The sequence below is a fragment of the Doryrhamphus excisus genome, linkage group LG6 (genome assembly GCF_037039965.1).
Source record: "Doryrhamphus excisus strain RoL-2023G ecotype Guam linkage group LG6, RoL_Dexc_Guam_v1.1, whole genome shotgun sequence".
Lineage (NCBI taxonomy): Eukaryota > Metazoa > Chordata > Actinopteri > Syngnathiformes > Syngnathidae > Doryrhamphus > Doryrhamphus excisus.
This window is the reverse complement of record NC_136362.1, coordinates 23,149,030-23,161,739: the sequence shown is the minus strand read 5'-3', so window position 1 is coordinate 23,161,739 and position 12,710 is coordinate 23,149,030. Positions and strand designations below refer to the sequence as shown.

Sequence of the window (12,710 nt, the reverse complement as noted above, 5' to 3'; positions counted from 1 at the left end):
ATATAGGCAAATGACCACTTTATGCTTCCTTTACCGAATGCATTTTACAGATGAACAGTGTTTGAAAAAGTTCTAGAAAAAGACGCTTTGGCATTGTTTAACATGAGAACACAACATTTATAGGTCAGAAAAGCAGAAAAAGCATAATATGTCACCTTTAATTCAAGTCCTTTCCTTGAGGAACAGTATTGTGGGAAACAGATGAATAAAACACAACACAATTTGTGTCCATTGTTGATATATTTGTTCCATATTCAATATCTTAATCCATTTTATGTGACAGAATTTAGGGTATTGTATAATTGATTTAATTCATTCTGGAGTTTTTTGCAGGGTGTGAAGAAATAAACATGCATAGACGAAAAGCATAAATAAAGAAAACCACTTTATATTCAGTGTTGTCTAAATTGTTGTCTAAATGTCTATAATTCCATTAGGTCAATACATGTAAACAGTTTAAGGCGGCCATGGTTTCACCAAAACATTTGAAAATAACTAAAATTTGAAGTAGTTCAAAATCGCAATGGTGAACTATGAACGTGAAGTATCCATATTTATACTATATATCACCAATATAGATATATATATTTATACTTATACTACGTATATACCACACTTGACGCCGGTGACACGCGGAACTTAACTTTGGCTTTCTTTTGTTTCCCTCCGGAGTCGTCACAACAGCTGCACTTGCGCTGTCAAGGGGCGGAATGCAAATGGCTAACAACAACAACAACGTGTGTGCAGGTCTGTATTATCTTTCACGAATGTATGTTAAACTGCAGTGAGTGAACGACCAATTATTGAATAGTTTCTGTAACGTACCTTGTCATATTTTGCCAAAACATCACCCAGATTTCAATGTTTGCGATTCGGTCTACACCAGCTGAAATGAGCTCTGTGGAAATGATCCCATATTTGACACATAATACTTTCATGTTGCGTTAATTTCGATTTGTCGTGCTTGAATTTACGAAGGTGTGTCTGAGGCAGCGGGGAAGGATCTGTATGCGGTTCTGGGAGCCAACCCTTCAGATTCATTTCAGGAGCTCAGACGCAGATATCAGAAGCTCGCCTTGCAGGTAAACACTAGACTCTCTCTGTATCCAGCACACACAACATACAGGCAAATATGACATGATATGGTGACACTTCCAGATGATTCTCTCTCTGGAGTGTCTCAAGAAATACTGTGTATTAAAATATGTATTATTCCAAACTAAACGTATAGCACAGACAGGCGACTGCCTACAGCAGTGTTTTTCAACCTTTTTTGAGCCACGGCACGTTTTTTACATTGGAAAAATCTTGTGGCACACCACTAACCAAAAATGTTCCAAAATGTCACCACGACCTCACACGTGCATCAATAAGTCTATGGGAGGAACAAGGTAGGTGTTGCCACACGGACCAATATTACATTGCTCTGCCAGTCTTTACACCACAGACACTCCACAGTAGCCACGTTTTTACATCACCAATTTTTCTCTTTCCGAATGACTTTTCGGGAAACAATGGTATCCATGGAAAGGAATATTCCAATCTCTTGTCTACATGCACCGTGAAAATCAACCAGAATAGTCAATGGGGGCATGCCCAGTAAAACGTAAACACCAACATCACGTGATACCGACTTCCCCGAGTTTTTCTTTCACTTGTTGGAATAACTCCGTATTGCCAGTTTTTCATCTGTCCAGTCTTGAAATTTAGTTTGAATCAAAAACAAACTTTGCTTAGTCCAGTGCCGATTGCTGGCCTCCATTTTTAAAAGTGAAGAACGTCTGGATCTGCGTGTTACGTCATATCTGAGCATGCGCTGAAAGAACGCACCCGGGATCAATTTAAACACGAAAAGATCACATTCAATCTTGCTAATATTTTATAATTAAACTCAGGACATGTTTTATATAGATATATATTTTCTTTTTTAATAAAACTGGACTTATGAATACAGTACAGAAGTGTTTAGATTCTGTTCCACAAATGGCGCTAATGCACACGAAAGCTGCTTGCCAACCGCCATAAACAACAGAAGAAGAAAAACACCACGAAGAAGAAGGCACCCTGACAACTTTCTGATTGAGCGGGTACAAGATACCTCAATCGGATTGGTTAAAGGAATATTCCATCCCTGTTCAATTCTTTCCGTTTGAGCAAATATACCAAATGCAATTGGAATATTTGGGTCCATATATTCATGGCTATTGACATAATATTTACAAATGATGATTAATCAATGTTAACTATGAAAAGTGATATTGGATAATTCCTCACGGCACACCTGCCGGTTTCTCAAGGTACACTAGTGTGCCGCGGCACAGTGGTTGAAAATCACTGGCCTAGAGGACGCTAACCGAAGATGCTAGATCAGGGCACATCAGACCCCCCTCAGTAGCTTTTTACTTTTTTTCCCTCCAAAATTCCTTTTTTAAATCTTTAACAAAATAAACTGTAGCTGGCAGCTTGCAGCCCAATGTTTTGTGGTCCGGCTGGGCTACCCAGCATACCTTGCAGGCATTTGGAAATGACAGTTTTAAGTCATGTGCTATGTTTAGCGCTTAGTTGTTGTAGTAGTTGATTGATGTGACGTGTTTACCTGCTGTGGATGTGCTGTTTCTTGCTTTTTTGCACCGTGAGAAAGTATGTCATTCTGTTCGATGACCACCTACATATATATTGGTAGTTGGCCCCTTCGCCAATTTTTCTCAACACAGTGTTGCCCACGAGTAGGCCTATTATGTAATGCATGTATCGATTTATCGAATGGTAAAAAAAATAATAAAATTGATCGTAATTATGAGCCCTCGATAAATTGACATATCACTCTGTGGCACCCTGTGCCCAGTGTTGTATTCCAGCACATATTATGATGTAAAATTATGGCTACCATCTAAACTCACGCAAGCAACAAATATTCCAGGTCTCAAGTTGAAACAAATATTTATTGAAATGTAAACACTGAACACAGTAGGATTCAGCTTTCTTAAACACACATTTAAACAGCATTATCAATTTTAACAGGAATAAATATTCAACCATGTGCAGAACATTTCTATCGTAGTTGAAGTTTTATCTAATATGATGTGATGACTGCTCCTCCGCAGTGAGACGCGTGCTTTGCGGCACCGTCGATGCAAATAGTTGGTCAGTTTGTAGTTAAAGTTGTATAGTTGTTCATTTTTGGTCCGCTCAACTAGTGAGAGTGCTTTTATTCGTATGTTGCGTTGGCATGTGATGTTTTTGGGAGTTCTTGTTGTCCATGACAATGACTCAAACTGTCAAAACACATTTATACTTTTTTTATTTACAACATATTGGGCAACTGCAGGGTCTTGAGACACATGCTAACTCGCAAACTAGAGAGCTAGCGACCTAAACGGTAGCCTTCAAGTTATTTCCTTTAAACTTAAATAGCCAAAAACTTACCACTTCCACACGGATAGGGAGGATAACTATTAACAGTTATTTAACCTTTAACATGAACATTAATCAAACGTAATAATTTTTTCTGGGTACATGATACCATACAGCATCCATATCAAACTTGCGCGGGCCGCACTAACATTAAACTTTTAATATCAAGGTGGGGGACTCAAACTAGTGTCCTGCGGGCCACAGTTGGCCCGCGGGCCGTGTGTTTGAGACCCCTGATCTAAAATGTGCTATCAATTAAGAATAATTTACAAACATGGTCACAAAAATGGAGATTGTGTGCCTTGACATATTTCATATTTTTTTACTTCTCCCATGGTGCCCCCCGTTCCAATGACGCTATCGACAGCAGACTCGCTCATCTTCCTCTTGTTATGCTACTGCGTGCTAATTGCGTGCAGGTGTGCGTACGCAGAGTTTTATAAATCAGAATATTTTTTGACGTACGTCATTTTTAGCTTTTACACGTACGCACACATTTAGTATGAGTTCTACGCAATATTTTATAAATGAGGCCCCTGGTCCTGGTCTATGAAGAACAATGATGGCAACGACTATTGAATGTAAGCGTCTGAACCAGCATGTCTTTTTTTGGATTAATTGCCCCATCACATCTGAGACGTAATGCACAAACTCAACCTCACGGCAGCTGAAAGTATGATGCCAACCGGAGCCGACTCTACACTGGGGCGGGTGTAGGTGTGGTGGGAGGACGCCCCCCTAAATACATGGCTTGTCCCCCGAAAGCAACATTTTACAAGTGAAAACTGCCAGAAAAAAAGCCAATGGTAGAACGCCATTGTCATTTGATGCATTCATTTTTAACCGTTTACATATGTCACAGAAGGTGATGTGTTTAAAAGCAGTTCAGTGCACCTTGAGGGCGGGGCCAGGAGGTGTGGTGTGTGGGGTCCGGTAGAGTAGAACGAACTTGTCTCACGATGGTCAGGCGCACATTTGTTTCCATGGATCACCTTTATGTCCCTCACTTGAACTGTTTATATTGTGGGAAATGGGAGGGCTTTTCGTGCGTGCGTATACACACACACACACACACACACACACACACTGTGTAAAATGTATTGCAAACCTGTGTTGCTTACGGGCATATTGTCCCTTTTTTTTCCCCCACCTATGAGTCATATTCCCCCATTGTTGGTTTGAACAGTGCCACCCAGACCGTCTTGGAGATGTGTGTGATTCAGAAGCTGAGTCTGGGATGAGGATGTTTCTTGAAATTGATGCGGCCTGGAGAATCCTGAGTGATCACAGCACCAGGAGACAATACGACCAAGAGAGGAGAGGTAAGAAGTATCTGTTTTATTCCCATTCATTGGCCACCATTGTTCAAATTAGGGTTGAGCAATATGGACCCCACCATTTATCATATGTTTGGGATATATCACGATATGACAATAAATTAAAATTCAGCATAAGTCTTGCATAAAAGCTACCAGTCTTAAGCCATATAATGAAATACACTTGTCTGAAGTTGAAATGCACATTTTATATATTGGTAACAAACCAACTAACCTTTTAGCACACATTGCTACAAACATTGCTACAACTCGTAAACAAACTGAAAATGACGCTCTTATTTTGAAGACTTGTAGTTGGGTACCAAAATAAACGTGCTTCCCATTGTCAAACAATCTGCATGTCACCCACGGGTATTGTAAAACACTCCTTACATTAAAGGGGTGAAGATATACTTACAGTACAACAGAATCTTTGACAAAGGGCAGCCCTGGTGGAGTTCAACCCTCACTGGAAATGGGTCTAACTTATTGCCAGCAATGCGGATCAAGCTCTGACACTGGCAGTACAGGGAATCAACCACCACTTTTTTGTCATCTACTGTACCGAGTTGTAATGCCAAGTTACAGTCCCAGACTTTTTAGTTGGTATTTGTTTATAAGTGCGAGCCAACAATCCATTGGAAGTCCAAATTTAATTATGGTGGGCCACATGGATCTTGGCCCTGAATGTTTTGAAGCTGTCGCTTGGCAACTTAAAAGTGTCAGGTCCCGATACAGATTTTCCCAGGCAGGGGTGGTGTTGCTGCCTGCGACTCATTTTCTCTGGCCTTCAGTATATTCTAAACTCGGGGTGCTCTGATCGATCTGCCACAGATCGGTATTGGCTGATACGGTGAAAAAGGACAGTATCGACATCAGTGCATATCTGCCAGTTTTGCCATATCAGTTCCGACCCCGTTGCAGCATCCAGAACAAGCATGTCTGCCGTGTGTGGGACTTCCAGTCTTTGTAAGAGTGATAGAAGTTTTGCACCCTGCAAAACGTGCCTCAAAAATGTCTCACCAGGGTGGCTCTTTGAAAAGCTTAGATTGGTGCGGCAATGTTGTATTCTTGTGTTTAACCATGCCAAAGTTTCACAAAATGAGATTTGCAAAGTGAGCGCTAAAAGAAGTTTGGGATGGCCCTGAACGCCGCTCGGTGTCAGAGGGTGTTCTAACACTGGCCATTTGGAATGTTACAGATTGGTCGTGTTGAAGAGTCAGAAGAGCAAGCAGTAAGTAACAATTTCGTAGTTCAGTGTCCCTAACACAAGTCATGGAACAAAAGCGGTTGTCTGTGTAGCATTATAGGGTGTGCATATAGGGAGCAGGGTTGCTAATTACAAGCTCAATGCGTCTGGAGTTGCTACGAGTCATTTCAGTGGGTCTACCCGGGTTTTTTTTTAAACACTGGTGATCCGCAAAAAACTTATGACCACATTTGATGTTACCGATACTGTTGAAAACCTAATGCTAAAATGCTCAAGCCGTTGATCATGTTGGCTTTGACACCTATTGACACAACACCCAAAGTCCTCCTGAGCGCTTGCGAGAATGACCAATCACAACAGAGTGGGTGTGCCTGGAGGCGGGCAGTGGGTGGACTAAACTGGAACAGACCGTTTTTGCAGGAAGCATAAAATCCAAAGAAATACAGCTGGAATATCTAGAAAGGTTTCTGAACTGGTTATTGTGTGTATCTGCTCTGTAGGAGTCCACAACTTGATACAAAGAGCTGAATAATTAGCATAATAGGCTCCCTTTATGTGGGCCCCAGGCCCAGGGAGATGTAGGCCTTCTGATGGCACTCTGTTTATATGTACACGTGCATATGGGTTACTGTGTACATTTAGTGCTAATAATAAAGCTGCAATATTTAATCATTTTTCTGTGTTCCTTATTTTTTGCCTTTAGGAGCGCTGGTGTTCAGCCCTGAATAAGCTAAACGTCAGTCAGATTTTCTTAAATGTTATTTTCGCCTTTGTTCACATTTTAGTGATGCAATGTTGGTGTATAGCACTTTTTTTACATTTGTTTTTAATAGAATTCTGGTTATTATTGTTTGGATGGTTTGTGGTTTTGTGATCTGTTATGCGACCCTCGCCTTTGCCATCCTCTGCCAGCCTTAGATGAATATTTCGTTTAGCAGCAATTATCCTTCACACGGTGATAACACTAATTAAAACCTGAGCAAGTTTAACACTCATTATTAATGGCTCAAAGTCATTATCACTGTCAAAGTGAACATGATAATGACTTTGCAGCTGAACTGTTAAAGCCAAGTGTGAACATTTGTTCACCATTCTATTGATCCATTGACATGACTATCATTCCTTGACCGCTGGGTGTCCACATTCTCTAATGCATGGTGATACAGGTGATACAGTTGAGGCCTGATCAACTTTTTTTAAACTTGTTATTGTTTTTTCTGAAGGTACTGTTTAATCAAAAATCTGTCTTCAATTCTGTTTATTCAGTGTTATTTCAGTTTTGAGTGATGTTGTAACTACGTTGTTTGGAGGGGTGTAGAATGGCACCGCAAGTCCATTCACTGCAAAACGGCCACATGACTCATTAGACTGACTCTTAGCCGTTACATTACTCATAGCCGTTACCGTTACATTACTCATGGCGTCAGAATTGCAACAAGACAAGAGGCTCAAAAATATCGAACTATCTATCTCAGAGCAGAAAGAAACAAACGGTTGGCCCTGCCAACAAGTTGTCCCTTATTCATTTTTGCGTAAGTTGGCAACCCTTCAATGTCTAAGCTGGGAAGTGACGTGTGTGTGGCTACAGCGGTTACCCTGTGAGTCCTAGCAGCACGTTAGCAGTGTGGAGAGTGGCTGACAACAGCTCCAGTGTGAATGTTCACTGCATGTATTTGCCGCTTGTTAATCAAGCAATTCAAATGTACCATGAGTCTCTCCTTAAACAGTGACAGTAGAGTAGTATTCTACAATGGTTTCTAGGTGTCAGTAATGTTCGGCTGATGAAGGCACCAGGAAGGAGGCTCACGTGTCGTATTCTCTATTACTGTATTATGCCCACTATATTCGGTAATAGGAGTGTAAAGGTGACTATAGGGGTGTTATTTGTTGTCTGTGGTGTTCTAATGTTGAAAACCATAATTAAACGGTCATTTTCTATGCTCAAACTACAAAAATATTTAATTGATTAACTCATTCAGTTTAGTCAAAAGTGGCCAGTAGGTGACAGAAATGCATTTTATAAGTGCTCGGAATGGGGCTGCACAGCGGTCGAGTGGTTAGCGTGCAGGCCACACAGCAAGGAGACCCGGGTTCGACTCTACCCCCTCGCATCTTTGTGTGTTCTCCCCGTGCGTGCGTGGCTTTTTTCCAGGGACTATGGTTTCCTCCCACATTCCAAAAACATGCTAGGTTAATTGGCCACTCCAAATTGTCCATAGGTATAGGTATAGGTATAGGTATTCCATTGTAACTTGATGTTCAAATAAAATGATACTATTACTATTACAATTCGCGACCAACAAAATTAGTTATCGCGACAGGCCTAGTTACGTGTATGGTAACTGGAGAATGTACGCAAACCAAGGCAAGATTTTAGTGTAAATTATTAATGTTAACCAAAAAACACCAGGGTGTACGTTCACCGAGCTTCCACTGTAGTCATGTCCGTGTGGCCTTTAGCACTTGCTACTGGATCATTAAAACGGCAACATAAACAGAGCATTTCCCAGAAAATGTCAGTATGGTCTTGGTTGCTGTTCCTCTACTCATGCCATAAAATGTCTTCTGCCTTCTTTAGCTCAGGAACTGAAACAGGATTGGCTCGTTGATACCACAGTCTCCATGGAAGACATGACCTGGAACCAGGGTAACTACACATAACATCTAATACAAGTATGTCATTTGCTTTTGGTTTGTTATTGATCATTATATGGTGCATACCAAAATTAGATATTTAACTTTTCTCGTGTGGGAGTTAATTCCAAATTCAGAATCCTATAGGGGTGTCATTGTACGCCAGCATCATGGCTCAGTACGTACCGTATGTTTTAAGTTGACAGTTGGGTTGGCGCAGTGTACTGTGTACTGTGCAGGTTGCGCATTGTAGCTACATTTGAACCTATGCACAAGCAAGCGTGCACACACATATAGTTGTGTAGATATTTGAGCCGTCACAAATCAAAAACATTGTGTACAATTCAAAGCTATGCGCGGAAATAGTAGTCTTTTGATAGGTCCCATGTTTATATAGTCATAGAACACAAAGTATGTGCGCCTGGCAAAATCAGTCTAAATCATCTAAAACAGGGGTCGGGAACCTTTTTGGCGAAGAGAGCCATGAAGGCCAGATATTTTAAAATATGTATCTGTGAGATCCATATACATTTTTTTTAAACATTGAATGCAATAAAATGTGTGCATTTTTATGTAAGACCAACTGTTTTAGATAATGGGCTCTAATTACGTAGACCAGGCACCTACCCCACGCCAATGGGGTGTGGCCAGCACACTTTTGTGAGCAGTGCAGTGTCTAATAATAAATCAAATACTTGTTGCCATTAATACAACTTCTGCTGCTGCATAGTTTTGCACCATACTCCGTAGACTTATTTCATTCTTTTGGCCATCTTCGTCAGAAGGCTTGGTTCTGCAGCTTTAGCTATTTGACTAAAGGAGGAAAGTTTACATTTACATGTTTTTTTGACATCTCAATGACCGAGGTAGACTACAGCATTACCCAGTAATAATCAAGTTTTGGTGTTTGGCCGTATTGCAGCAGAATATAGATGGACGAATTAAAATGCATAAGAAAGTTGTTGATTTTGAATATTATTTTTAACAGTCATTTCTGTGATGGTTTACTTTAAAATGTTAGCAAAAATAAATTTTTATTGTGGTAAGAAATGCTTGAGAGCCAGATACAGTCATCAAAAGAGCCCTACCTGGCTCCCGAGCCATAGGTTCCCTACCTCTGATCTAAAATAAACAGCAATGAAGGGTTGAATTTAGAAAAATGGCTGGGATTGAATTAAAATAAATGCAAAGTGATGGCAGGTAATTCTCAAATGCTAGTCATTTTTTCAAAAAAAGGAATAATACAATTTACGCAACTCTGAAAAAATCGAATAGACCGCATCGAATTTGGACTGGTGGACGTGCTGATCAGGATGATTTCACCACATATTGATTTCTGGACTCTAAGTTAAAACATTAGTACAGGGAAACCTTGGTTAGCCTCATTAATTCCAGAAGGTTCCAGAAGGTCCGAAGAACTGAAAAAAATGCTAAACTAATCAATTTTTTCCATAGGAAACAGTCCAATGGATCTGTTCAAGAAAGCCAAAAATGTTCACACAAAACATGTTTTTAGAAATCAATTTGAAATGCATATACTGTAAATTCATATAAATAATGAATGGAAGGGAGAAATGAGAGAAATGTAAGGTTACTTTTACCTTCACTGAGAACATGATTGTTGACCTGACTGTTTCCAAAGACACAGTATGACAGCGAGATCAACATCTTCCTCTTCAACACCACCTTCCTGTTTTGCCATGTATTACCATGACCATTATTTATTGAATTAAATAATGGATCTCACCTTAGTAATCTAAAATGGAGGCAATGAAAGGCAGGCACAGGCCCCACCATTTTTATTAAAAGAAAAAGGCGGGAAAACACGATTGAATTGAAGGTGACAAACTCCTGACAAAACTGGGTGGCAGTGGTGAAGAGCAAGGTGTTGATTCCGCTGCCACATTGTGTCTTTGGGAACAGTTGCATGCGTGCTACACCCTTCCATGCGCTCTCACTTCCTTCTTCCTGTCATGTGATTCTTCCATTCACATGATCACTGCCGAGTTAATAACAAAATTAGAAAGGTACGGAATCAGAGGATTAGTTTTGACCTGGGTCAAAAACTACTTAACTGACGGGAAGCAGTACGTAAAGCAAGGAGCACACATATCTACACTTCCTGTACCTCACTTTTAAATGTACCGTGTGGGAAATCGTTACGCCTCTGGACTGAACCAAATCTGTAAACCCCAAATACAGTAATATCAGATTATGGGATGCTGTGTTACTGTTCCACCACTGCTGTTCATTTCTTATTGTTTTCTCATCATGTAAAATATATCTTGACAATAGATTGTGTCCTTTTACAGAAGAGCTTGTGTATACGTACTGCTGCCGCTGTGGGGGACAATTCCAAATGACAGAAGAAGAGATGGATGCACAGATGCAATGGAGGCAAGGTGCTAATGAAGAAGAGGAAACGGAGGAAGACCATCATGTGGTTGTATGCTGTAACACGTGTTCCCTTAGTGTGTACGTGACATACCCTTTGCATAGCAACTATGTTCATAGTTTGAAGCCTAGAATTGAAGGTGTGTAAATGTATCCTTCAGCTCGAGCCTGTGTGTGTGTGTGTGCGTGCGTCTCTCTGTGCCACACAGGCGCAAGAGAGTTGACTCCATCTGTGTTCTATAGTGGAATGAACGTATTGAATGAGGCCTCTATGTGGAGGCAGGGCTACGAGTGAGTGGATACAGAGCGCTAGCAGCAGATTAGCCTGGTGAGAAAGCATCCGCCACCATGAGTGAAGGCACAGAAGCGATGGTTTATAGTGCGACAGCTCAACAGCCCCACTGTGGAATATTTTGGCTTTAACAGAATGAATAAGGGAGCGCATGGACACTGATGTTTGAAAGTAGTGACGAGGAAGTGTATGTACACCGGAAAACTCAACCATCCTTTTCCATTTTCCCAACTGGGGAAAAGAACACACTGGAGGTGCTGCAGATCCTTCATCGTGACAGCCAACACTTAATGAGGCGTTGGTCTGCAATGTAAATACAGTAAAGTCTCGTTATATCGATATTCTCGGGAGTCGGAAAAAATACCGATATAACCGGACTATCCATATATCCGATCCTGCACCGAACTGCATTAAAAGTGGGCGGATCTTTGATATGGCATGTAATTTTCTCCTTGAGTTCATGGATTGCGTATCTAGCATGCTTTTGTACTACAATACATTTTGTACTACAGTAAATAAAAATAAACTTACGCTGTAGTGATTGGTTACCGGGACATAATTCACCCCGGAACATAATTCACCCGGGAATTATCGATAGGGAAGGTGTTGCCACCCGGAGGGGTAGGCGCGAGGGACGGGTGTTTTCCGCTGTGTGTGCTGCACTCTGGTGGTTGAAGTGTGAAAAATAAAGTTGACTGAAATGTTCTTTTTTGGTATTGAAATCCTTAAGCAAAGATTGATTTAAGCTGCTTTTGTATCGATATAAGCAGACCAAATTGGCTGGCGGGAGATGAAAAGGGCATCCTAGTAACCGGATTATCATAATAACCGTGTATCGTACTAACGGAGCTAATTATATCATAAAAGACTAGAAATTTGCTGGGAAATGAAAATAGTATCGTAATAAGTAGTAATTCGTTTTAACCGATATCGATATAACGAGACTTTACTGTATAAACAAAATAGCGCAAAATGGTGCATGCTTGTCAAGTCAAACCATAGTTAAAAGTTATTTCAATAAGACAACCATTGGAAAGTAAATCCAACTAAAGTGCTGTTTGCTTTTTTTTACTATGCACCACTTCTTGATCATTCTTTTTGCCATCTTAAAACAGCAACAACTTTTCAAAAACAACTTTCCGCACAATTTCACATCGGCTATGCAATTACAATAGCAGTGCTTCAGTGGTGGAGTAAAACAATTCAACAATAATTACTGCTGTATCAAATACAGTACAGCAACAACAAGTAAAAGTGACACTTTCAACAGTGCAATCAATGTTTGTTTATATTCCTGTCTTTAAAACATACTGCTAATGTGATTGCACTAGCAGCTAAGCTAATACAGTAGTGAGGAGCAGAAAGTGGAAAACAACTTACACCCTTTTAAAATTGTTTCCAAATTCAGGAGGAAGCCAACTCTGCTGTTCTAATGTCACCTGCTGTGCTG

General features: G+C 40.5%; 1 protein-coding gene across 1 annotated transcript in view; it reads left to right on the top strand.

Moving 5' to 3' along the window:
* Nucleotides 1-639: 639 nt before the first annotated feature.
* dnajc24 (DnaJ (Hsp40) homolog, subfamily C, member 24) overlaps nt 640-12,710 on the top strand; it is a 13,159-nt gene continuing 1,088 nt past the window's right edge. Inside the window, exons 1-5 of the mRNA XM_058088101.2 lie at nt 640-747; nt 979-1,082; nt 4,601-4,736; nt 8,519-8,587; nt 10,887-12,710. The exon at nt 10,887-12,710 is cut by the window's right edge and continues 1,088 nt beyond it. Coding sequence (XP_057944084.2) covers nt 711-747; nt 979-1,082; nt 4,601-4,736; nt 8,519-8,587; nt 10,887-11,116 — 576 coding nt within the window. The 5' untranslated portion in view covers nt 640-710 and the 3' untranslated portion in view covers nt 11,117-12,710. The remainder of the gene's footprint in view (nt 748-978; nt 1,083-4,600; nt 4,737-8,518; nt 8,588-10,886) is intronic.